General features: G+C 43.1%; 1 protein-coding gene across 3 annotated transcripts; it reads right to left on the bottom strand.

Annotated features, from left to right (window-relative positions):
* Positions 1-1,876: 1,876 nt before the first annotated feature.
* On the bottom strand, positions 1,877-26,403 carry palmda (palmdelphin a). Of its 3 annotated transcripts, none has more exons than XM_082512999.1 (10): positions 26,320-26,403; positions 23,300-23,368; positions 21,090-21,170; positions 20,557-20,678; positions 8,765-8,812; positions 7,362-7,476; positions 7,243-7,267; positions 7,073-7,156; positions 5,879-6,039; positions 1,877-5,074 (listed from the first exon to the last, which is right to left on the bottom strand). In XM_082512999.1, exons 2-10 carry the CDS (start codon positions 23,342-23,344, stop codon positions 4,112-4,114), a joined length of 1,644 nt encoding a protein of 547 aa, XP_082369125.1. In that variant the 5' UTR covers positions 23,345-23,368; positions 26,320-26,403; the 3' UTR covers positions 1,877-4,111. The 3 variants fall into 3 exon arrangements, with proteins under 3 accessions (XP_082369125.1, XP_082369126.1, XP_082369127.1); XM_082513000.1 differs by having other exon boundaries at positions 7,097-7,156; XM_082513001.1 differs by lacking the exon at positions 8,765-8,812.
* Between the last annotated feature and the right edge of the window lie 829 nt (positions 26,404-27,232).

Genomic DNA, 27,232 nt, shown 5'->3' with positions numbered 1-27,232 from the left:
GTGACAATTTCTAATCTCGTTTTGTTTAGGCTTCTCCATATAATGACAATATATAAAAATAATAACATGATTCTGAAAATGTCCATGCTGAAAACTGGCATGACCCCAACAAGCTTCAGTGTCCCTGAGAGACAAGTACAATAAAAAAGTAATCAGTAACTAATTACCAATTACTTCCCCCAAAAAGTAATCCCGTTACTTTACTGATTACTTATTTTCAAAAGTAATTAATTACTTAGTTACTTTTTAAAAACACGATTTACAACCTGAGTAGGTGATAAAGCGATAGATCTCTCAGCCCAATTCTACTTTTTCTGCATAATCCATCATACAAAATGTAATCAAATGGAAAAGTCTCTTTTTAAAACTTGTTTTATTAGTTTTAATCTTTTAACTTTATGCATCAAGCAAAAATTTAATTATCTGCAACATTCTCTGACTGGAAGAAATTAGTTTAACATTTAAACCTATTTTCTGCACATTCCAGCACATAAAATAAAATATTTTGTGTGTTTACACTCAGTCTTTCAAATAGATGCAAGTAAAACACAGCAGAAAATAAATAAAGTCAAAGACTCAGCGGTCCTGTTGCTCTACTTTCACCTGTAAAGCAGGAGTGGGGTAGGCGGAGGTTTACCCTGGTGCAGGTGTGCCGCGGTCAGTGGAAGAATCCGCGAGTTTCTCTGTGAGTTTCCCATTACGTCGTAGCTACTCGGTGCTTGTTGGAAGTTTAGGGGTTTTTTCGCTGTAAAAAGAAGTTTTCTTCCCACGCACAGCGGACACTAATGTTTTTGTCACTTTTTATGGAATCAAACTCAAAGTAAGGTCAGTACTTCCACGCTTTAAACGCTGCACGCTCATACTCTCTCCCGCACTCGATATGTGATCCATTGTTGATCTGCACACAGCTGTTGTCACTAACGGCGCACTCGCTTACGTCACTGTCATGAGACATTCTCGCAAAAAAATCACGGTTTTAGTAACGCAGCGTTCCTACGGGAAAGTAACGGTAATCTAATTACCGTTTTTGCAATAGTAATCCCTTACTTTACTCGTTACCTGAAAAAAGTAATCAGATTACAGCTGTGTTTCCCTCTAGTTTCCCTCTTTACTGTATTCAAGCCCTGTGTTTTCCTCTGCCCTTTGTCACGTCGTACCTCCTCATGTGCTGTAAGTCGCTCCGTGTTTCTGGTTTCAGTTTTTCTACGCTTCTAGTTTCGCAGTGTTTTGTTCTTAGTTTTATACTCTAGGTGTTTGCTTTGTTTTCTGTAAGTTATATCATGAAGGGTTTTTCCAGCAAATAAAGCTGCCGATTCAAAGTTTGTTTTTCCGTGCACGAATGTCTGCATTTGGGTCCACGTCCTGCCTGCCACAGCACAAACAGTTTCATTGTGTTTGCTGATAAATATAATGGTGGCTGTGTGCCAAAGCCAGTGATACGGGCACCTGCATTAATGACGTTAAACTCGTGGATAGTTCTTTAATGACACGAGCGACTAACAGAGAGTGATATCCAGCGTGACTCTGTGGGGACGTCTGAGCTGACTCGTGTCACACAGGATTAATGTCGCACACGCATTAAATGGTCAGAGCAGCGTACACGGGATGAGCTGGTTTATTAGCATCATTGTTCTAGGGCTTTCTACATGCTCGTCATCTCACACACTGCACCCAAATGTTTAAAGGCACTATCAGAATGGACACTGAAGGAAATTTCCGTCCCGGGTTTCCTCCGTGGCGTGAGCGATAAGCAGAGTTTTGTCCTTTCCTTATAATACTCCTAATTATTCAGAGTAACACTCAGGTATGCCGTTCAGCTGGGTTAGTTACGACGTCGGGAGCAGTTAGGAGAACAAAGTGACAGAAACTGTTCAGGTTGCTTTCCCACAATCAACTCAAAGGTTTATTCATCAGACAACAGCTTATATAGAGGGAAAAGGTTCGTGTGTCAGCATGTTCTCAGTTCAAACCGGTACAGACCAAATAAGGAAACGTCTTCCTGCCTCCTGAGCAAAGAAGTATCCTTTGTGTAGTTTATCTCTTCAGTTACAATTTATGATCATCCCAGCAAAATACACTCCTAGACATAGAATACAGAGTTCTTTCATTAGTGAATTCTGAAACAAACCACCTGGCCTTTAACAAGCTCTTTTCTAAAGGATAAGGAAGGGAGGATGGGAGTAAGGAAGTGGTCTCGTCTCTGTGGTATTTTCGACCTTGGGGTACCAGCCTGTGAGTCTTACACATTAATTCTTGGGTCACAGAGAAAGAGAAAAACAACTAGTAAATGGGCCTTATTGAGTAACAGTTTTCCTGTATAATATCACTATAAAACAATATCCTGTAAATGCTACCATGGTATCAAAATATCACAACAGACACCGTATCAGAACGAAAGGGTTTACAAATGCTGATGACAGTAAAATTATGATTTTACTGTCAGGTATTTACAAACCAGATGTTTAAGCTTCCACTGTCAGGAAATGATGAATATTGTTTCTCATATGCAAATGTTCCAGTTGGAGAAAGCACAACTGAAACATTGGCACCTGAGCTGTGAATGCTAATGCAGTCATGCTGCTGTTGTGCAGCTCAGTCCATCCAGTTATAACAAATATCACACTTGTCCATCCGGTTGTTGTTCAGTATTTATCAGCTGATATTGTTTTGGTATTATTAAACCCACGTGGGCCAGCCCAGAACAGAATATGCTGCATAGCACAGGAAAGTAATGCAAACATTCACCGACACATTCAACACAGTGTGAAGTCATTCTGAAGTAGGTCACTCCAATCCGTTATTACCAGCAGAGGGAGCCACAGTGCGCTCCACTGGTCAAACCTAATATTGTGTCTGTTGCTATGGGAACATGTGCTTGTTCTGTAATATTGTTTAATTTGGACCTGAGGACTATAAGAAGATCATTAATGTTATTACCTCCATGTGTGTCTGTGTGTGTCTGTGTGTGTCTATGTAAACCATTGTTTTGAATTAATTCTGATAAAGGATTTTAGATTGGGGTCATGGTAACTACCCATTAAATGTTAGCTTACATCCATTACGGTCTTCAATATCAGCTTCATGATTTATTGGTTGAAAACGGACAAAAAGCCTTTTAAATTCAAAGTTCTGACTCTTAAAATTGTGCTGTGCATTGTCAACATATGGAAAATATCATATCAAGATCATGTGATCTCTCCTCAACAGATCAAGAGCTGCGTCTTGGAAATGCGTAATTTTGGTTAATTTATTACTGTCGTAGGCTTTTGGGAACAAACAAAACAAAAACATGCATGAAGCTACAAAGTTCTTCAGGCTAACATGCTGTCCAAACCTAATCCTAACGATCAGAGCTGGGCTTATTTGAGTGCTTTGAAGCAGTAAAAGTGAAGCATCTTACAGTCCAGTCATCATCATGCTGGTGTTGCTCTGCTGTTCGTTGTCACAACCAGCAGCTCTGCAGTGTAACAATGAAATGAGTAAATGTTAAACAGTACAGTTTTGAGTTGTTATTCTGAGAGGTTAAAGCTAGCTGCCTGGGCTTTGAATACTGGGAGCTAGGAGCAGACATGCTAAAGCACTGCTAGCACATGTGCAGTAAGAACACGTGTGTCACTTGGATTTAATCCTGTTCAAAGTGATTTATTTTGGTTTGTCTTTTTTCTCCATGCATTCCAACTTCAGATGACAGATTTGTGGGTTAATCTTTTCAAGTCATCTTACATTTTACATTAATCTGTAGCATATATATCCTGGGGCAACATACTGAACTCCCAGTTGCTCTCTGATGCATTCATTCATTCATTCATTCATTCATTGTTAGTACTTGTTAGCATGGAAAACAGTGCTTGTGTGATTGTGTGTGATTTGGTGAAGTAGAAGCAGAAAAGCGCTATATAAAAACAGTCCACTTACAGCGACACACAGCAGTATGTGATACGTGGGGAACACGTTATAAAGACTGACCAAATTAAACAGGGCTCTTTAGTTACAGTGTCACATGTTTATTAGCTGGAGATGATTTCACATCTTCCCTTTCACAAAAGGTCACTAAGCGCTCGAGGAGAATCGGTCATTTTAGGCAGCACCACGTAAAAAAGAAGGCTTTCAGTTAGCAGACACTACAGCACGGTTGTTGTTTTTTCCAGATCTTTCTGACGCCTGGTCCCACCGCGCTCTCTCTGTGTCCGTCTCCAAGTCCCTGCACGTGTGCAGCAGCTCCATTGCTTGCGCTTGGCTTTGGAATGTGCCCGTGGCTCTTCTTCTCCTTCATGTTGCTGTCATCATAGTCTTCATCGTCCTCAACAATGACCAGTTCAGCCTTGAGGGAACCTTCAAACTCCCGAACCTGCCGGCTCTCGTCCAACGCTGACTGAAAACCCATGAATATGGCTGTGATTGGCTCAGCAGTGTCCAAGACGCTAAGGACTGTGCAAGGAGGGTCATCTCCAGTAAGGGGTGCTCTGTGTCTGTTCCCAGTTTGTCTGTTTGACTGGTACAATGATGGGCGGTAATGTTCTTCCTCACTGATATAATCAATAGCAGGAATATAACAGGGAGTGTAGCTGAAGCGTGTGTGTGTTAGTATTTCCTGGTCATGTGTTCTAAGAGGTACGCAGCACCTGGATGGTTCAGTGATCCTGCTGCTGCTTCTGGTCATGCCACTGGGCTGGTGGCTTGCAGACCCGCCTTCCTGAAGACGGTGACAATTTGTCACTGGATATGAACTACAGTGACAATCTCGCTGGTTGCCATAGTGATCCAGGCGCGTCACACAACTTTCCGTCAGATTGCTTTGCTGGCTCCTGCCTTCATTTTTGATAGGACAGCTGTCCTGGTTACAGTAGTGATGCTCACTGTGTGGGTTTCTTTGGCTGTTTTCGTTGGAGCTAAAGTCTTTGTCTGCTTTGTGTCTTTGCAGGACATCATAGTGTCCTGGCTGCTTCCTGAGGTCATGCTCCTCCACCCTGTTCCAGTTTTGGTGCTTTGCTTGACCATGCATTGTAGCATTTCTCAGTAAATGTTCCACCTCATTGGCCGATAGCTCAGAAACACCATTCTGGCCACGTGATGCCTAGAAGTACAAAAAAACCAGGACTCAGAAACTGAAAGAAATTCAAACACAACAGAAGCTAACATGACGCATTCTGTTTATGTCACTTCACGAGCTACTTGAAAAGGAACATGTACAGCTAAAATGCTTGTTCTTTGTCAGCAGAATTGCTAACAGAAATCTATATTAGCTTGAGATGTTCATGCCAGTGTTTCCCACACACAGGCTTTATTCGTGTGGGTGACTGTTTTGCAGCTAAGTGAGGCCACAGTTCAGGACTGTGGATTTGGAGTTGCTACTATGTGATACAGAACTCAGTTAAGAGACAGTGGATTATTGCTCCTTTATTTATTGTCATAGTTTTTGAGATTTATTAAAATAAAGATTTAAACAAAGGAAAAACCAACTAAGAACCATGCAGATGGTTCAAACAGTAACAGACGACAGTCGGCTGCATCCTTCATTACTGTAGTTTTCTCTCTCTTGAAATAGAGAAACGATATAGTGCATGCCTCCATTTATATTCATCATATACAACAAATCTTTGTTTGCCTTTGGCACCCCAGGTAGATAGCTTTACATTAATCCAGTGTAACATTAGCCCCACCCAGTCCACTGCTCTGTGCCAGTCGCAGCTACTGGGACTTTGGTAAAAATGCTGGTGTCATTATTACCAGTTGTGGAGTATTAGGGTCACTAATCAAAAGTTACAGGGAGCTAATATTCTCATACAAATCTGTTTCAAAGCTAAAATGGAATAAAACAAAGCATGCACCTCCACTGCTTAAAGTGAAGTCAGGGTTTGGCTCAGAATAATAAAAATACCTGCTGAGAGTTGAGTGCACAAACACACTTCTGGACATCATCAGGAACCCTGAGCCCGGTGTTTTGGTGAAAGTCTTTCAGAAGAACATCAGGCGTAGAAAGTACTGAGCTCTCCCCAGTCAGAGTATTTTTAGCCACATTGAGCTGCATGTTAAACAGAGCTGGGACACAGAGGGCAGTTAATGCAGTTAAAGTTTATCCTGATTATCATGACATCCGTCCAGGTGCACAGCACAATCCATGTCCTGTACATTAGTTAATGTAAGTCTCCACAGGTCATTCTCAATGGGTGATACAAATGTATAAAAATAAAGCAGAGGAAAAAGTTCGCTTTGAGCTCTGAGATATGGTATATCTGATATAACATATACAGGACAGTATGTGTAGAACCCAGAAACATAGATGTGTGGTCAAAGATGAAAGAATGTGCACTAATGAGGTGAAAAAGTTACATTTATGTGACTTTCTGATGTCCTTTTTAAAGATCTGTGGAAAATGATGAATCACATTTTTTGTGCAGAAACTAGGAGTGAGTCATATAGACATCCTTTACTCAGCGTTCTGATACCTGTGCAAAGTTCACAGGTAGATCCTCAAAAACTAGAGCGCACTGGAACGCCAAATTAAAGCAGACATGAAACACTACACACATACAAAGGCTGATTTACAACGTAAAAATCCAGCTGTTACTCATAATCTGTGTGTTTGTAAAGAATTTAAAAATGAGGACAGATTTTCCTGTTTGAGTGAATGTAGCCAAACAATGGAGCCAATTATTGTTAAAGAGACAGACAGTATAAGTGGACAGTATGTCCTTGGTTTTACTGCTGCAGCCAGGGGCAGCACAAAAGGGTTTTCCACTGAGTTATTGGTTCTGTCACCAGTTAGCTAACATAAACCAATGTGGGTTTATTAGCCACAACCAACCAGGCGACGTCACATTCTGTGCTGACAGAAGATGGCGTAAACATCTTTTGAAAGCACTTATTGTACTGTAGCTGCCTCCACCAGTTTGTGAGAGTGAATGAATAGTGGCATTGTAAAGCACTTTGGGTGCCTTGAAAAGTGCTATATAAATCCAATCCATTATTAATTATCAGAACACAGCACTATAAATTCAGTTCTACATTTGCAAACTCTTGTGTATTTCAGTGCTATTGTGTATAACAGTTTTAAATGTATGAATGATCTCACGCTGCCGTGGTGTGTTTGGCTCACACTGTTCACTGGCTGGTGAGGAGAAGGATTCAGGGATTGCTGTGGTTATGTGTAATGGTTCTGCAAGAACAAAAACAGAACTGTTAGCTTGGGTTCATCTTTCGTCGCAACACCAGAGATGTTGCAAATGATGTCACATGACTTACCAGGAACAAAGCTGTTGTGGGCTTCCTAGAAGACACGCACAACTCAGTAAGTATAACAGGTACTAGAGGGAGCACAACACTACACCTGTGTATCTGTGAGAATGTGTGTTTGTATATACCTTGATAATGTCCTCCGGACTTTTCTCCACTGCCTTGAGTCTACTGAGGATAAAACTCTCATTAACGCTGATCATAGACTCTTCTCTCTCCAGAGAATCCACCTCCATTTCAATCCTAAGGAGACAGAGGGGTCAGAGCAGGGTAGTAACAGGGCAGGACATCACATGAGAAACAGTAACCTCTGGGCCTGAAAATGTGGCCAATGTGAAAGTGACAAAAACTGCAGTGCCTCTGAAGGCTATTTGAGGCTGGCAACCTCATAGACTCTCTTGTTAAAATACCCAACTTTACAGCATTAAAGAGCATGTTTAATTTTTGATTTTTTTTTGTTTTGTTTCAAGTAGAGCTGTGCGATAGAACGATAACGATATGTATTGCGAAATAACTTTTCCTCGATAGAAAAATTAAACTATTGCGATAGACCTCACCGCTCTGGTCCTCTTAGAAAGAAGAACAGCCAATCCAAATTAAGTTGCGCAAAGCCGAACCAATCACAGCCGCAGCGTCACGTGACTTGTTACGTACAGCACAAGTGCCAAGCTGCACATGTGTATTTGTTTGGGAAGCAGCCAGCCGCCGTGCCGCCCGGATAATGGAGAAAATGAGTGTGCTGACTAGAAAAATCAACCGAGAGCATGACCGAAGGTTACCGAAGAGAAAACAGATGATGGTTCCAATGCCGGAGAGCTTGTCAAACGGAGGAGCCACAGAAGTCCCGTAGTGTGAAGGTATTTCGGCTATTTCAAGTCTGACAAAAAACATTAGCGCGCACTGTAAATTGTGCCGAAAGCAAGTCTGGAAACACAATAAAGCGGTGCATGCTCAATCTCTGACTGGAAGCGCTAATTCGTCATTCGGCTTTTGTCAGACTAAAGTAACTGTTAAAACTGTTTGAAAAGCTCAGCTATACAACAATGTGTCATGATCCTGGGTCCTTTTGACCCAGCGTTTTGTGTTTTCTCTTCTTGTGATTTTGGTTCTGTTCTTCCTCTGTTTAGTGTTTATTCTGTTCTGCCCGTGTGTTCCTGTATCTAGTCCGCGTTTCTTAGTTGTGTCCTTTCATGTGTAAGTTCCTGTTTTATTGTGAAGGTCTGCGTCTTATGTGAGTGTTTTCATTTGCCTCCCTAGTCTCGTCATGTTAATTACTCCCAGCTGTGTTCCCACCAGTGTGTAACCTCCCTGTGTTCTCTGAGTGTATTTAAGTTGTGTCTTCTGTCATAGTAGTTGCTGGTTCGTCTGTGTTGTTTCCCCTCGGTCTCCCTGCATCTCTCCATGTGTATTTCCCCGGATCTCCCTGCATCTTCGTTTCTGGTTTGTGTTGTTAGTTTACCCAGTTTAGGTGTCCGGTTTCATGTTCACCCACCATTGCTGTTTGTACCCACTCCTGTAAATAAATACTCACCTGCACCAGAGCTGCCGCCTTTTGGGTCCTTTCTCCAACTCCACACGGCTTGCCCCGGCAAACCGTGACACAAGGAGAGATTGAGAATTTCCTTTTAGTTCTCAGTTTATTTGATATTGACAAAAGTTAGTAAATTTTGTCTGTTCTTCTGTAAAACAAACTAAGATTTATTTTTAGAATTAATATTTTGTTTCTAAGTGGAATTGACAATTTAGTCTGTTTCGTTTGTTCTGTTTTGGCAGATATCCAAGAAAGGGTCTCCAGTATGAAGAGTTGGACAGCACCAGGGCCCGACATGGTTCACACCTACTGGCTGAAGAAGCTGACTGCACTCCACGAGCGTCTGGCAGCACAAATGAACCAGCTGCTAGTTAACGAGAGACACCCGGAATGGCTAACTGAAGGCCGGACGGTCCTGATCCCCAAGGACCCCAAGAAGGGACCGGTCCCCTCCAACTACCGACCAATAACCTGCCTCAGTACTACATGGAAGCTCCTGTCAGGCATCATATCGGCTAAGATGAACAGGCACATGGGTCAATACATGAGCGGGACACAGAAAGGAATTGGCAAGAATACCAGAGGCGCAAAACACCAGCTACTGGTAGACAGAACAATCAGCCGAGACTGCAAGACCAGACTGACCAACCTGTGCACTGCCTGGATTGATTACAAGAAGGCCTATGACTCAATGCCCCACAGCTGGATACTGGAATGCCTAGAATTGTACAAGATCAATGGGACCCTAAGAGCCTTCATCAGGAACTCAATGGGGATGTGGCGTACAACACTAGAGGCCAACTCCAAGCCCATAGCACAAGTCACCATCAAGTGCGGGATCTACCAAGGAGATGCTCTGTCCCCACTGCTGTTCTGCATAGGCCTGAACCCCCTCAGTGAGATCATTAACAAGACTGGCTACGGATACCGACTACGGAACGGAGCAGTTGTCAGCCACCTCCTGTACATGGATGACATCAAGCTGTATGCCAAGAGTGAACGAGACATCGATTCACTGATCCACACTACCAGGCTATACAGCAATGACATTGGAATGTCGTTCGGACTGGAGAAGTGTAGTCGGATGGTAACAAAGAGAGGGAAGGTAGTCAGAACTAAGGGGATTGAACTACCAGAAGGCAACATTGCAGACATAGAGGACAGTTACAAGTACTTGGGGATCCCGCAGGCGAATGGGAACCATGAAGAGGCCGCTAGAAAAGCTGCAACCACCAAGTACCTGCAGAGGGTCAGGCAAGTCCTGAGGAGTCAGCTGAATGGTAAGAACAAGATCCGGGCCATCAACACGTACGCCCTGCCCGTGATCAGGTACCCTGCTGGGGTAATAGGCTGGCCAAAGGAGGAGATAGAAGCCACTGACATAAAGACAAGAAAGCTCCTTACCATGCATGGAGGGTTTCACCCCAAATCCAGCACCCTGAGGCTGTACGCTAAGCGGAAGGAAGGGGGCCGGGGACTGGTGAGTGTCAGCACCACAGTCCAGGATGAGACAACGAACATCCAAGAATACATTAGGAAGATGGCCCCAACTGACCGAGTGCTCAGTGAATACCTCAGGCAGCAGAAACCCAAGAAAGAGGAGGGAGACGAGGAACCATCATGGAAGGACAGGCCCCTGCATGTATGTACCACCGGCAGATAGAGGAGGTGGCTGATATCCAGAAATCCTACCAGAGGCTGGACAAAGCTGGACTGAAAGACAGCACAGAGGCACTAATCATGGCAGCACAAGAACAAGCTCTGAGTACAAGATCCATAGAGGCTGGGGTCTATCACACCAGGCAAGACCCCAGGTGCAGGCTGTGTAAAGATGCCCCAGAGACAATCCAGCACATAACAGCAGGGTGCAAGATGCTAGCAGGCAAGGCATACATGGAACGCCATAACCAAGTGGCCGGCATAGTGTACAGGAACATCTGTGCCGAGTATAACCTGGAAGTCCCGAGGTCAAAATGGGAGATGCCCCCAAGGGTGGTGGAGAATGACCGAGCTAAGATCCTGTGGGACTTCCAGATACAGACGGACAAAATGGTGGTGGCTAACCAACCGGACATAGTGGTGGTAGACAAACAGAAGAAGACGGCCGTAGTGATCGATGTAGCGGTTCCGAATGACAGCAATATCAGGAAGAAGGAACACGAGAAGCTGGAGAAATACCAAGGGCTCAGAGAAGAGCTCGAGAGGATGTGGAGGGTGAAGGTAACGGTGGTCCCCGTGGTAATCGGAGCACTAGGTGCGGTGACTCCCAAGCTAGGCGAGTGGCTCCAGCAGATCCCGGGAATAACATCGGAGATCTCTGTCCAGAAGAGCTCAGTCCTGGGAACAGCTAAGATACTGCAGGACCCTCAAGCTCCCAGGCCTCTGGTAGAGGACCCGAGCTTGAAGGATAAACCGCCCGCAGGGGTGTGCTGGGTGTTTTTTTTATGTATATATATATATATGTATATATATGTGTATATGTGTGTATATGTATATGTATATGTGTATATGTATGTGTGCGTATATATATATATGTGTATATATATGTGTGTGTGTGTGTGCGTGTGTCATGTACCGGTGTGTGGCAGGCAGGAAATAGGACCCAAACGCAAACTCACGGGAAAACAGAACTGAACTCAAAGTGCAGCTTTATTGCTGACAAAAGATAACAGGAGAGGCAGAACGTAGAAAATACAAAATTAAACTGGGAAGAGCTAATTGTAAGAAATATCAGAAAACACGGGGAGAATCACACACAGCATGTGGGACGACACGACACAGAACTGAGGGAGACGCAGACATAAATACACAGAGGGTTAACGAGGGAAGTGGGAGCACACGGGGAACACAGGTGACACTGATAATCATAACAAGACACGGCAGGAGTGAACACCACACTGATGGGAGACGGGCAAAGTAAAACAGCAAGTACAGAGGTTCAGACAGGAGGAGAGAGAGCACGGGGAGAACACAGACATAATGGGCTGGGGAAAACATAGAATAAAACACGAGGAGAGACGAGGGCTCACAGTTACACAGGGGCACACAGGGGGTAAGAGTCACGAAGGGAAAACACTTAGGGAACAACATAACAGGACAACTCAGGAAACATGGCCTAAATAAGAAATGAAATACAGAAATACAAGAAACTAAGAATACTGGGCCAACATGGCCCAGGACCATGACAGCGTGTATATATGTGTGTGTGTGTATGTGTGCGTGTATATATGTGTGCGTGTATATATGTGTGTGTGCATGTGTGCGTGTGTATGTGTGCGTGTGTATATATGTGTTTGTGTATGTGTGCGTGTATATATATGTGTGTGTGTGTATGTGTGCGTGTATATATGTGTGTGTGTATGTGTGCGTGTGTATATATGTGTTTGTGTATGTGTGCGTGTGTATATATGTGTTTGTGTATGTGTGCGTGTATATATATGTGTGTGTGTGTATGTGTGCGTGTATATATGTGTGTGTGTATGTGTGCGTGTGTATATATGTGTTTGTGTATGTGTGCGTGTATATATATGTGTGTGTGTATGTGTGCGTGTGTATATATGTGTTTGTGTATGTGTGCGTGTATATATATGTGTGTGTATGTGTGCGTGTGTATATGTGTGTGTGTATGTGTGCGTGTATATATGTGTGTGTGTATGTGTGCGTGTGTATATGTGTGTGTGTATGTGTGCGTGTGTATATGTGTGTGTGTATGTGTATATATATATATATATATATACACATATATATATATGTGTATATATATATATGTGTATATATATATTAGGGGTGCAACGATACTCGTATCGATGTTGAACCGTTCGATACAGTGCTTTCGGTTCGGTACGCATATGTATCGAACAATACAAAATTTGTAATTTATTTTATCAACTTTCCTTCTGACGATGCTGTCTGTGTTGAGCGCTCAGTGAATCTGCGTTCGACTACTCCGCCTAGGCTGCACTGTCGAGCGCAGATCCACTGAGCGCAGCACAAGCTAGCGAGACAGAAGCTAAGCTCTCCTTGCAACATGGCAAATTGAACCTCCCCCACCCTCATTCAGATCTGGTGTTTGGAATTATTTTGGTTTTCATGTGACGTATGACCCTGAAGGTAAGCGCGTCATGGACTAAAGTAAAACAGTATGTCGGATGTGCCACGCAATGCTCAATTACATGGGTGGGAGCTAGTGCGTTAGCGCAGTTAGTTATATAAAAATAAACACCCAGCACGCCCCTGCGGGCGGTTTATCCTTCAAGCTCGGGTCCTCTACCAGAGGCCTGGGAGCTTGAGGGTCCTGCGCAGTATCTTAGCTGTTCCCAGGACTGCACTCTTCTGGACAGAGATCTCCGATGTTATTCCCGGGATCTGCTGGAGCCACTCGCCTAGCTTGGGAGTCACCGCACCTAGTGCTCCGATTACCACGGGGACCACCGTTACCTTCACCCTCCACATCCTCTCGAGCTCTTCTCTGAGCCCTTGGTATTTCTCCAGCTTCTCGTGTTCCTTCTTCCTGATATTGCTGTCATTTGGAGCCGCTACATCGATCACTACGGCCGTCTTCTTCCGTTTGTCTACCACCACTATGTCCGGTTGGTAAAACACAAAATGCTGGGTCAACGACCTATATATAGATATATATAGATATATATATATATTTACCAGCTGTTCTTCACAGAAGCAGCCAAGGTGTACTCCTAGTGGGAGGGGAACAATATGAGAACAGCACCGCCAAGGCTGGAAACGGATCAATACTGGTACAGCATATGGGGAGAGGACACAACCCATAATAGCAATGCTCAGTGGCTAGTGAATCCAAGAGCAGACCACAACAACCTCCCTGAACAGGGTCCAGTAACAATCATAGTGGCAGACATCCAAGAAAAGATTAGATTAGATTAGATTAGATTAGATAGAACTTTATTAATCCCTCGGGTGGGTTCCTCTGGGAAATTCGATTTCCAAAAAAGCACAGCACCGACAGAAGTCATAGAGTTACAGAATATTATATATATATATATATATATACACACACACACACACACACACACACACACACACACACACACACACACACACACACACACATATAAATACAGAGACAATATAAATAAAATATACGAAGGGGATAAATAGAATAAATAGGAATAAAAAATAAAAATACAAGTGAATTGCACATTTCAAGTATTGAGGTCTATTGCACTGTTGACTATTTACAAAAGTATTGCACAAAAGGTATTGCACAGTGTCCCCAGTATGAAGAGTTGGACAGCACCAGGCCCCGACATGGTTCACGCCTACTGGCTGAAGAAGCTGACTGCACTCCACGAGCGTCCAGCAGCACAAATGAACCAGTTGCTAGTTGACGGGAGACACCTGGAATGGCTAACCGGAGGTCGGACGGTCCTGATCCTCAAGGACCCCCAGAAGGGACCGGTCCCCTCCAACTACCGACCAATAACCTGCCTCAGCACCACATGGAAGCTCCTGTCAGGCATCATAGCGGCTAAGATGAACATGCAAATGGGTCAATACATGAGCGGGGCACAGAAAGGGATGGGCAAGAATACAAGAGGCGCAAAACACCAGCTACTGGTAGACCGAGCAGTCAGCCAAGACTGCAAGACCAGGCTGACCAACCTGTGCACTGCCTGGATTAATTAGAAATATCCTGTCTCAGAGTGACGCTGAAAAACTAGTTCATGCATTTATTACTTCCAGGCTGGACGACTGTAATTCATTATTATCAGGAAGTCCTAAAAACTCACTGAAAAGCCTTCAGCTAATCCAAAATGCTGCAGCAAGAGTCCTGACAGGGACTAGAAAGAGAGAGCAGGTTTCTCCTGTTTTGGCTTCCTGTTAAATCCAGAATTCAAAATCCTGCTCCTCACATACAAGGTCTTAAATAATCAGGCCCCATCTTATCTTAATGACCTTGTAGTACCATATCACCCTATTAGAGCACTTCGCTCTCGCTCTGCAGGCCTACTTGTTGTTCCTAGAGTATTTAAAAGTAGAATGGGAGGCAGAGCCTTCAGTTTTCAGGCCCCTCTTCTGTGGAACCAGCTTCCAGTTTGGATTCAGGAGACAGACACTATCTCTACTTTCAAGATTAGGCTTCAAACTTTCCTTTTTGCTAAAGCATATAGTTAGGGCTGGACCAGGTGACCCTTGTGTGTGTATATTTAGTGGGTGTCGGTCTGTGTTCGTTGTGGCTCGTCTGTGTTCGTCTGCATTTCTCTGTGTTCCATGGTGTTTCGGTCCTGTCTCTGCGTCTCTCTGCCCCGCACCCCTTTTGTATGCTCTCAGGTTTGTTATTTAGTTCTCCCAGTTTTGGTTTCTTCAGTTATTTGTCATGCCTCACTGCTATCCCACCTTGTAAATAAACGTCACACTCTTGACCAGTCAGCTTCCTGCATTTTGGGTCATTTTCATTCCACAACACGACTGCTGCACTGAATTATACCTGTTATTAATAATAATAATAATAATAATAATAATAATAATAATACATTTTATTTGAGGGCGCCTTTCAGAAACCCAAGGTCACCTTACAAAAAACACAATTAATAAAAGGAACAATAGTCATAAAATACATAAAATAAGTTAAGTTATTAACCTCTGTCTCTCTTCCACAGCATGTCTTTATCCTGTCTTCCTTCTCTCACCCCAACCAATCACAGCAGATGGCCCCGCCCCTCCCTGAGCCTGGATCTGCTGGAGGTTTCTTCCTGTTAAAAGGGAGTTTTTCCTTCCCACTGTCACCAAAGTGCTGCTCATAGGGGGTCATATGATTGTTGGGTTTTTCTCTGTATGTATTACTGTAGGGTCGACCTTACAATATAAAGCACCTTGAGGCAACTGTTGTTGTGATTTGGTGCTGTGTAAATAAATGAAATTGAATTGAACTGAATTACAAGAAGGCCTATGACTCAATGCCCCCACAGCTGGATCCTGGAATGCATGGAATTGTACAAGATCAACGGGACCCTAAGAGCCTTCATCAGGAACTCAATGGGGATGTGGCATACAACACTAGAGGCCAACTCCAAGCCCATAGCACAAGTCAGCATCAAGTGCGGGATCTACCAAGGAGATGCTCTGTCCCCACTGCTTTTCTGCATAGGACCGACTGCAGAATGGAGCAGCAGAAGGAAGGAGGCCGGGGATTGGTGAGTGTCAGCACCACAGTCCAGGATGAGACAACAAATATCCATGAGTACATCGTGAAGATGTCCCCAACCAACCGCATGCTCAGTGAATACCTCAGGCAGCAGAAACCCAAGAGGAGGAACTATCATGGAAGGACTGGCCCTCAGGAAGAAGGAACATGAGAAGCTCAGAGAAGAGCTGGAGAAGATGTGGAGGGTTAAGGTGACAGTGGTCCCAGAGCACTAGGTGCAGTGACCCCCAAACTAGGCGAGTGGCTCCAGCAGATCCCAGAAACAACATCGGAGATCTCTGTCCAGAAGAGCGCAGTCCTAGGAACAGCTAAGATGCTGCGCAGGACCCTCAAGCTCCCAGGCCTCTGGTAGAGGACCCAATTTTGATGGATAGACCGCCCGCAGGGACGAGTGGGGAATTTTTTGTTTGACATGACTCCAGTAGTGACAGCAGTGAATCAAAAGTGCAACAAATTGTCAGCGAGTCAGTGTTCTTGCCTTGATTAAGTTAACAACTTTGTCTCGCATGTGCTTCAAAAATGCAAAGTTACAGAATCAGAATCAGAAAGACTTTATTTATCTCCAGGGGGCAATTAAGATACAACAGAGCAGCATGACGTTGAAGGTAAGGACAGGGCATAAACATGGTAAATGGTAAATGGCCTGTATTTGTATACTTAGTCCCTATGGACCCCAAGGCACTTTACACTACATTCAGTAATCCACCCATTCACACACACATTGACACACCGGTGATGGCAGCTACACTGTAGCCACAGCTGCCCTGGGGTGCACTTACAGAGGCGATAACATACAATAATAGTGAAATAATAAATACACAGAATATACAGTATATACACAGTTTTAAAATTAAAGTGACTGAATAGGTGAATAAATAACTGTAAGTGACTAAAAGTGAGTAAAGTGTCGGCAGTATAAAAGAGTGTAGAGTAGTTTCTGTTTCTGGTGTGGGAAACGGTCTCATCGGCTGGAGTTAAAAAGCAGGGTGGCTTTGGGGACAAAGGTGGCACTCCTCCTCCTCTCAGTCCTGCAGGAAATGCAGCGGAGGCGTCGCCCAGAGGGGAGCCATTGAAACGCGGGGTGAAGAATGTGAGAGGGGTCGTTGATGATTTTGGCTGCCTGTCTGAGGGCCTGTTGACAGGCCAATGACTGTAGAGCACACTGATGCAGTGCGCTGCAGTCTGTTCCTGTATGAAGGCTGAGGCAGTGGAACCAGCAGGTGATGGAGAAGGTCATGATGCTTTCCAGGAAAGCATAGTAAAAAGTCATCATGATGGCTGTGCTGACTCCAAAGGAGGTATAGCTGTTGGTGGCACCTCCTGAGAATCTCCTCAGTGTTGGCAGAGAATCTCAGGAGGTTGTCAAAGATGGTTCGCAGGTATTTGTACTCCTCAACTACCTCCACTGGCTTCCCGTGGATGGTGGTGGTGACTGAAGCAGCCAGATCCCTCTGCCTGCTGGAGAAGGTCACCACCTTTGCTCACGTTCAGTTCAAGTTTGGAGCTGTCACACCACTCTACAAACTCCTGCAGAGCGCCCGTGGTGTTGTGAGGGCCTGACAGCAGTGACAGGAGAACTGTGTCATCAGCATATTTCACCAGGTGACAGATCTGTGTGGATCTGCAGTCATCAGTGTAGAGGATGAAGAGCAGGGGGGAGAGCACACAGCCCTGGGGGGAGCCAGTGGAGCTGAGACCGGAAAGAGAGTTGTTGACCCGTCCTGTTGGTCAAAAAGTCCAATATCCACAGGCAGTGTTGGTCAAGTTACTTTAAAAAAGTAATCAGTAACTAATTACTGATTACTTCCCCAAAAAAGTAATCCCGTTACTTTACTGATTACTTATTTTCAAAAGTCTTTAGTTACTTAGTTACTTAGTTACTTTTTAAAACATGATTTATCCCCTAAATAGGTGATAAAGCGATAGATCTTTCAGCCCAATTCTACTTTTTCTGCATAATCCATCATACAAAATGTAATCAAATGGAAAAGTCTCTTTTTAAAACTTGTTTTATTAGTTTTAATCTTTTAACTTCATGCATCAAGCAAAGATTAAATTATATGCAACGTTATCTGACTGGAAGAAATTAGTTTAACATTTAAACCTATTTTCTGCACATTCCAGCACATAAAATAAAATATTTTTTGTGTTTACACTCACTCTTTCAAATAGATGCAAGTAAAACACAGCAGAAAATAAATAAAGTCAAAGACTCAGCGGTCCTTTTGCTCTATTTCCACCTGTAAAGCAGGAGTGGGGTAGGCGGAGGTTTACCCTGGTGCAGGTGTGCTGCAGCTGTCAGTGGAAGGATCTGTGAATTTCCCATTACGTCGTAGCTACTCGGTGCTTGTTGGAAGTTTAGGGGGTTTTTCGCTGTAAAAAGAAGTTTTCTTCCCATGCACAGCGGACACTAATGTTTTTGTCACTTTTTATGGAATCAAACTCAAAGTAAGGTCAGTACTTCCACGCTTTAAACGCTGCACGCTCATACTCTCTCTTCACTCGATATGTGATCCATTGTTGATCTGCACACAGCTGTTGTCACGAACGTCGCGCTCGCTTGCGTCACTGTCATGAGACATTCTCGCAAAAAAATCACGGTTTTAGTAACGCAGTAACGCAGCGTTCCTACGGGAAAGTAACAGTAATCTAATTACCTTTTTTGCAATAGTAATCCCTTACTTTACTCGTTACTCGAAAAAAGTAATCAGTTTACAGTAACGCGTTACAAGTAACACGTTACTGCCCATCTCTGTCCACAGGATTAGCTGATCATCCAGGTGAAATCAGAAGGAAAGTTTAGTGGGCAGGATACGAGGCTGCAGAGTGATGCATGCTGATGAGAAACCAGCAAACAGAAGTCTGGTGGAGGAGTCAGGGAACTCCAGATGTTTGTGGATGGAGTCCAAGATGAAGGTTGTTGCATCATCGACGCCTCTGCGTGCACGGTAAGCAAACTGGGGAGGGTCCATCAGTGGGTCAGTTGCTCTTGATGTGCTGTTTTATGATCTTCTCCATGGCCTTCATCACCAGGGAGGTGAGGGCCACAGGACGAAGATCATTCAGAGACTTTGGGTTGTTTCTTTTGGGGACGGTGTGACTGTCAATTGAGTTTTGAAATAGAGTCCAGAACACACTTCCTAGTTGCCCTGTCTCAGAACTCGCCTGCTGATGTTGTCAGGGCCAGACGTGTTCCGCTGCTGAAGCCAGTGCATGTCCAGGCCCGTCTGAAGTTTGCCAGAGAGCACATGGATGATACAGCAGAGGATTGGGAGAATGTCATGTGGTCAGATGAAACCAAAGTAGAACTTTTTGGTATAAACTCAACTCGTCGTGTTTGGAGGAAGAAGGATACTGAGTTGCATCCCAAGAACACCATACCTACTGTGAAGCATGGGGGTGGAAACATCATGCTATGGGGCTGTTTTTCTGCCAAGGGGACAGGACGACTGATCCGTGTTAAGGACAGAATGAATGGGGCCATGTATCGTGAGATTTTGAGCCAAAACCTCCTTCCATCAGTGAGAACTTTGAAGATGAAACGAGGCTGGGTCTTCCAACATGACAATGATCCAAAACACACCGCCCGGGCAACAAAGGCGTGGCTCCGTAAGAAGCATTTGAAAGTCCTGGAGTGGCCTAACCAGTCTCCAGACCTCAACCCCATAGAAAATCTGTGGCGGGAGTTGAAAGTCCGTGTTGCTCAGCGACAGCCTCAAAACATCACTGCTCTCGAGAAGATCTGCATGGAGGAATGGGCCAAAATACCAGCTACTGTGTGTGCAAACCTGGTAAAGACCTATAGTAAACGTTTGACCTCTGTTATTGCCAACAAAGGTTATGTTACAAAGTATTGTGTTGTATTTTTGTTATTGACCAAATACTTATTTTCCACCCTGATTTACCAATAAATTCTTTACAAATCCTACCATGTGGATTCATGGATTTTTTTTTTCACATTCTGTCTCTCACAGTTGAAGTGTACCTCTGGTGCAAATTACTGACCTCTGTCATCATTTTAAGTGGGGGAACTTGCACAATCGGTGGCTGACTAAATACTTTTTTGCCCCACTGTACTAACCCCAAGTTGCCCTCCGATGCGTTCATTGGAGTGTGAATGTAGAGTCGTTTGCACTTGTGTTTAGAACTGCTTGTATGAGTGGGTGTGAATGAGGCATGTTGTATAGAACCCTTTGAGTACTCTGGGAGAGTAGAAAAGCGCTATATAAGAATCAGTCCATTTACCATGTTTAGTCTCCTAACAACAATTCAAATTGTAATCCTTGTGTTTAAGGATTTACCTCGTTAAAAACTATATTCTGCATCAATCTTTTTTGTGTGCTGACATCTTTCAGAGCTAGCAAACCCACACCTCTCACAAACGTACAAAACACACAGTACACCGTTCTCTGGAGATGATCAATGAGTGTTTGATGTCTAAGATGGAACAAGCTGCATTATACTTATTTACATTTGAATTCTAATTTCCCATTCACCTTTAGATGTCAGAGACACCAAAAGGCTGTGGCCTGCAAGGCCAAACAATGCCCATGCGTAATCTATGGTGATGATATTTGCTTCTCTGTGAGCTCTGTTTGAGCTGATTTTGTACCTGTGGATGCTGAGCTGCAGGGCTCTGGTGTGTTCCCGGTCAGACAGAAAGCTCTGCTGCTGTGTGCAGTCGACTCCATTATTGGAGTCTCGCAGCAGCCACTGCTCTCTCAGAGCCTTTTTCTGTACAGAAGAACAGAATTATCATTAGTGTGGATTGGGACTGGAAGTAAAAATGCAGGTCTGCAAACAGGTAGGACGACTATCCTGCCTTTCTCTCCTCACCCCAACCAGTCGTGGCCATCTGCTGCGACATTCCTGTTAAAATGGAGTTTTTCCTTCCCACTGTCATCAAAGTGCTGCTCATAGGGGGTCATATGATTGTTGGGTTTTTCTCTGTTGTATTATTGTAGGGTCTACCTTACAATATAAAGCACCTTGAGGCGACTGTTGTTGTGATTTGGCGCTGTATCAGTAAAACTGAATTGAAATGAATTGATTACTTCTGCAGTTCATGCTGATAATACACATCCAATGAAATGATTTGCTCTACACTTTATCTGCTGTTATAGCCGATCATTTATTCAAACCAACCTTCAGATGTTGCAGTTTGAATTTCTCTTGATCGAGTTTCACTTTCTTCTTTTTAATGTCCTCTTGAATTCGATGCTTCTGCTGTTTCATCAAAAGCAAAAGCTTAAATGAGTGAATATATGAAACATTTACAATTGACAATGGATTGTCAGAATAAGTCAAATATCTATTGAAAATGTAACCCAGTGAGTTTACACGACTCTGTAATGCACTACAACATTGTTATTGCTAATTGTGATTCATCGTTACTCTGTTAATCACTGAGTTGAGCTAAAGTAAATCAATAATAAAAGATAAATAATCTGAATATAAAAATAAAACCCCAGAGAGTATATTTGACACCCCTACTGGTTAGGAAGAAACAAGCCCTGCCTTCCCCTGCTCTGTATGTGCTCAGACACAGAGAGAGAGGAGGTGCACCGTCGCTGATTTTCACCGCCAAGCTTGTTACTGGAAAATAACTATAAACTTGATAAATTGAGCAAATATCCATACCGGAGATCTGCATGGACCTTGGAGAAACGGACCTGATTTGTTTTGAACATTTTGGACTTTGGAACCATTGCCGTGAGTCAGAAGCTAACCTTCAAGCTAACAAGCTAACAAGAAGTTAACCGGGAATATAATGGCCCAATTTCAATGTTGTAGATCTGCACGGGTGCGGATGAAGTGGACAAGATCCTTTCTGAGAGTTGAACATTAGAAGCGTGCTGGTGAGTTAAACTGGGACTGGGCGAATCAGGCTAATTAACAAGCTAATTAGCCGACCACGTTTTCACTGTGGGAGAACACACGGGGTTTGGAGTTCAGCTACTCTGAGCACTCAGCTTGTGTGCTGATGATGTTCTAGTATTACATGTTGAATATTAAATGCACTAAAATAAGATGATGGGATGAAGTTAATTTTGATCTTAAAGGTTATGAATCTATTTTATTTGATGCTCGAGCGGCACTGTAAAGATGCCTCTGCATATTCTTACTGTGCTGATACGTTACCACATACTGTAGAACTACAGCCTGTGGGCTTTTGTATATTTTTGGTCATTTTATTTTGTACATTGAGTGTAATTAACATATTGTTTCGTTGCTATGCAGTGCAAAGCAAGGCTCCTGTAATTCAGTAAAAGGGGCAGTACTGGGAAAGATAATCTACCATAGTTCATGGTTTATTTCTGGTTTCTGATAGAAATGTGCTCCTTGATGGAAAAATAAGCTGATTGTGATTTAAAGATTGCATTCATGATTAAGACGCACTGTATAGACTGTAATTAGAAATTAGAATTAATGTTTTGTGCTTGATTTGTTATAGCACTTAAATTATTTACATATGGCCATATATATCATTAGAGTGTGAGTTGAATTAGTAATAGCCCTGTTGTTTACAGGCTAGGCTTTTTTGGGGGATCGTGCAACCTGGATCTCTTCCTGACGAGGAAGATGGCGAGCCGTTCCCTTTGAACCGAACCACAGCCATTCCGAGTTGGCCCAGAAGGGCAGGTTGCTCTTCTCTCACGAAGAATTGCAGCAGAGCGGTTGGACAAAATCACTGAACACTGACTATTAAGCCGGCAAGACTGACATATCTGAGCTCAGATGGGATTCTGGTTACTATTATTATTGCTGTTGTTGTATCTTATTTAATGTTTCATTCCTGTTTATGAAGTGCTGTTTAATTGTTGCTATATAATTCAGTACAATTCAAAGCAACTTTACCTGTGGCTCCACTCATTCTTCTGCACGCCACTCACCATGACCCTCCTGCGAGTCGAGCTATTGGCCCATTCTCTCCATCCTACTTTAACTTCCCCTACCCTGTCCTGTACTTGGCTACAAAAGCAAACTAATCCTCAGAGTAGTTTAAACTGTTTCATTTAAGTTTTAAATGTTCCAAAGTTAAGTGAATGTTAAAGGACAGAAAAAGGTCATAAACAAATGACAAAAGTACTAATTTACATTTTTTAGAGTCAAAAGCCACAAAGATTTAATTTGTTACTTATTTAAATAATAATAATTATTTGTAAGTTACATGTTTTATTTTAGAGTACAGTAAAAAAAGAAAAAAGGTACAGACTGTACATGTCTCAGTAACATCTGCATCATGCTCTAAAACTTCTAAATGAAAGTGTGAATAATTGTCACATAGATAAGCAGATATCTTTAGAAGTGTAGCACAAGTGTCTGTGACTGCTCAGAGTAGACGGGAGCATTACAGTGATGGCCTGGAGCCTCTCCTGGAGCAGGTCACTCTCCTCCATACTGCTTCAGGATCAACACAGAGACTGGAGACGAGAAGAAAGAGAACCTGTCAGATGCCTTTATTTCACAGTATCACTTATAAACATGACCACCAGCAACATTAACCACATTTACAAACTCAAACTGACGGTTCAATATAAGAGAATAAGCATCTGCAGTGTGAGTCATGCACAGCTGCCTGAGTAGAAGAATAAAAATATGAAGACTGAAATGAGCAGCATGAAACAGCTGTTTCCAGCACCCTGACACAACGGTACACTGTGACATCACTATTTTATTTCAGTATTCATTCCTCTGACAGCACACTGCCACCTGCCAGCTTGTTCACTCTTTACGACACAGTCATCTGCTTATCCTAAACGAGCCATTTGTAACTTTTGTCTCACTCTAATTAAAGAAAGGCGGAGAGAGGCTTTATCTACAAGTCCATCAAGTAACCTGTCACTGAAGCGCTAAGCTAATCTGCTCATGAGCCTGATAATCTGCGTAAACCATCTGCTTGCCAACCACAGGCAGGGCTGCTGTGTGGTTTAGACTCTATTAACTGAAAAGTCTGAACTTTTTATTTATAGGAAATGTTAGAAATCACACAGAACACATCGTTCTCCTTGAGTAATGCACTGGATCCACACCAGACTGCTTCTGTTGTGGGTTCTTTTCTCGCTTCATAAAATTCAGATTCGTTTTTTTGTGTGTTATCTAGATAAGAAATAGATATAAGTGCTGAAATGTTTATGCCTTTAAACAAGAATCACACTGTTCATGGGTGCAGAGCTCTGTGTTACTGATTTATCAATGCACATGTAAATACATCATGAACTGGGTAATTCCACATACAGTGTTGCCAAAACTATTCGTCTGCCTTCACAAGCATATGAACTTGAGTGTCGTCCCATTCTGAATCCACGGGGTTTAATATAACATCGTCCAACTCTTTGCAGGTATAACAGCTTAAACTCTTCTAGGGAGGCTTCCACAAAGGTTTTAATTGGGATGTCTGATCATTATTCAGAAGCACATCTGTGAGGTCAGACACTGATGCTGGCTCACAGTCTCAGCTCGAATTCATCTGCATGTGTTCTGTTGGGTTCATGTCAGGAACCTGTTCAGACCAAACTTGCTCGTCCATGTCATTCCCAAATTGTTCCCACAAAGTTGGAAATGTGACATTGCCCAAAATGTCTCGGTATGCTGAAGCATCAGGAGTTCCTCTCACCGGATTTAAGGTTACAAGACCTGAAAATCAGCCCCGCACCACAAGCCCACTTCCACTTGGCACAATGCAGCCAGACAAGTACCACTACAAGAACTGTGATTTCAGGTCGTGGTGGATGACTTGCTGCGTACCAGGACAGATTCAAATAAAGGCTGATCAAATGTATGATCTGAGTTACAGATGATTACGGGCTGTTCCCTGAAATCCTTTTATTGTACTTTAATCTATCGACCTCCTGGAGCTGCCCTACTCGGCACAGATGTTCCTGTACACTATGCCGGCCACTTGGTTATGGCGTTCCATGTATGCCCTGCCTGCTAGCATCTTGCACCCTGCTGTTATGTGCTGGATTGCTTCAATCTCAACCTGAGATTGATTCAAGACTTATGTTATTATTGGGCACCAGCATATCAAAATGCTCCCTAACTGCTGATGTTTTTTGAGATTCTCCATGCAAGCTTCATGTGCTTAAAATCTCCGTGCAAGCTCGTGATGATCCTCAGAATCACCTCAGATCCAGTTCATGCCAAAAACTCATTCCCATGTGTTTGTGACAGCTTGAATCCCATAACGAGACAGTGATGTCATTTCAAGGAAACGGGGCCTTGTTTATCTTTTATCACGTGATAAAGATAAGACCAATAAGCAGCCTCGACATGGGCTTCATCTGGACACGCCCCTCAATAAACACAGGCCTCAGGGCTTTAACATTACTGCTCACCGCTTCACCTGCCTGCCCACCCTCCGGTGCCTTGACCCCGCCCCCCAACTTCCCACCGTGCAGACTCTCACCCTTCCTGGATGTCACCTTCATATACCAAGTAAGCAATCAGTCACATCTCAGCTGTGGATAGTTTTGGGATTTGTTTTGTGTGAAATAAATCTTTGTGAAAAACATGTTCTGTACTCTTTGTGTGTGTGTGTGTGTGTGTGTGTGTGTGTGTGTGTGTGTGTGTGTGTGTGTGTGTGTGTTACAGTTGCTACACAGCCAACTGTAGCCGATTAGAGCCTGCGAGACTCAACTTTGCTAATTTGAATGAATAAATTGGACCTTTCCTGTGTGTGTCTGTGTGTGTTGATTGTGACTGCAATTACAAAGCTTGCTAGCATGTCTTAACACTTCACCCTGTGGTCTAAAATATGTTCACTTTAGAGCTAACATGACTGATGTCAGGAAAGAAAACAAAAACCCACCAATGGTGCGGCTTCAAAAAGTCCAGAAACAATGGGTGACCTTAAAATAATCACCCTGCTTACTGAGAGTCAAGTCAAAAAGGAAATGAAGCTACATAAAGTGTGTGAAGGATTTTCAGTGAGTGCAAACTGAAGGCTACAATATGCTGTAAGCCCTGCAGGGACGATCAGTCAGGATGAGCAGAAGCTTAGAGAATTAAGGAGCTATCTCTACCTCTCCCGTTTGGTCCTGTTTCTGTTGTAGAATAAAGGTCAGCTCAATTTAGCACATTAACTATTTATAAAACATTTTTATATCTGCTTCTCTACATGACTCCAAAACAAACGTTGCTACCAGCAGAGGATAACAGCCTTTGTCAAGATGCTATCAAACAGTTTCTAAGCTGCAGACTGACAGCTTGCATTATTTGGGAGGATAAAAGACGTAGGCCTACTTCATATGGGAACATTTGAGTCTTTCTGACAGGACAGGACGTTTTCTTAAAGAACAACAACAAACCTCACAGAATACTTCAACTTCACGTTATTAATTATTGAAAGACAAGCATATATTTGTTCACCTACCCAGAGGATGGTCTTTTCTCGTGGCTGCCACGCAGGACTCCTCAGACAGCCCACAGGTACAGGTGGGCGGGTCTTTGTGATGCTGATTGACAGCTGTCAACCTAGCGGCCAATAGCAATGAGAAGTGTATGGGCAGAAATCTGTGCCATCAGAAACTGAATTTGAATAAGTTCAATTTGAATTTGAATTGCTCAGATTGAATCTGAATTGTAACTGGAATAAATGCTTTTGAAAACTGAATTTGAATTAGTCTAATTTGAAATTGCATTTTATATTTTGAAAATGAATTGATTTGCTTTGAAACTGCATTTTATCCTTTAAAAATTCAACTCTCGAATAATTTCAGTTTCACTTCTCACCATTCAGTTTCAGTTCTACAATTCAATTTCAGTTCCAAAATTCAGTTTTTTGGAACTTACATCCGGTTCCGGTTCAAGAGCAGATTAATAGAACTACGTTTTACTAGCGGACCGAAAGTGTTACTGACGGGAATCTACAGCGTCTTTAGCTGAATTAAGACTTCAGAAGTCATTCGTCATGTCGAATGACCAGCGGATAAACTCTCAGGTTGGTAATAAATGTATTACATGTATAAGAACAAGCGTCATGTTAACAAATGATAGCCGTACGGTAACTTTTATGCTTATTGTAGCTGCTAGCTAAAAACGCTAATTTAGCGTAGTTTGCCCTGAATTCAGCTTTGACAACAAATATGATCGACTGTTTCTAGTAGAATTCCAAAGTTGTCATCTTGGACCCTCTCAGAGTACCCCTCTGTATGCTTGCAGAGACCCCTACAGTAGGGAAACATGCAAAACGGTGTCCAAACCTTTGTGTTTTAGCTTTATTTATGTCTTACACAGCATCCCAACTCTTTAGCTAACTTAATAACTTTAGCTAAAGTGAATAGTTA

This window comes from Aulonocara stuartgranti (genome assembly GCF_965226115.1).
Source record: "Aulonocara stuartgranti genome assembly, chromosome: 18".
Classification (NCBI taxonomy): domain Eukaryota; kingdom Metazoa; phylum Chordata; class Actinopteri; order Cichliformes; family Cichlidae; genus Aulonocara; species Aulonocara stuartgranti.
Note: the sequence above shows the minus strand (reverse complement) of the source record. Positions and strands in the feature narration are given on the sequence as shown.

Excerpts from the sequence above, each read along its gene's own strand:
- palmda (XM_082512999.1), bottom strand. The coding sequence starts at position 23,344 with ATGGAGGAGAGTGACCTGCTCCAGGAGAGGCTCCAGGCCATCACT. Across the intron at positions 21,171-23,299 it reads AGAGGCTCCAGGCCATCACT|CAGAAGCATCGAATTCAAGA; the intron begins GTAATGCTCCCG and ends TTGATGAAACAG. Across the intron at positions 20,679-21,089 it reads TCAAACTGCAACATCTGAAG|AAAAAGGCTCTGAGAGAGCA; the intron begins GTTGGTTTGAAT and ends TCTTCTGTACAG.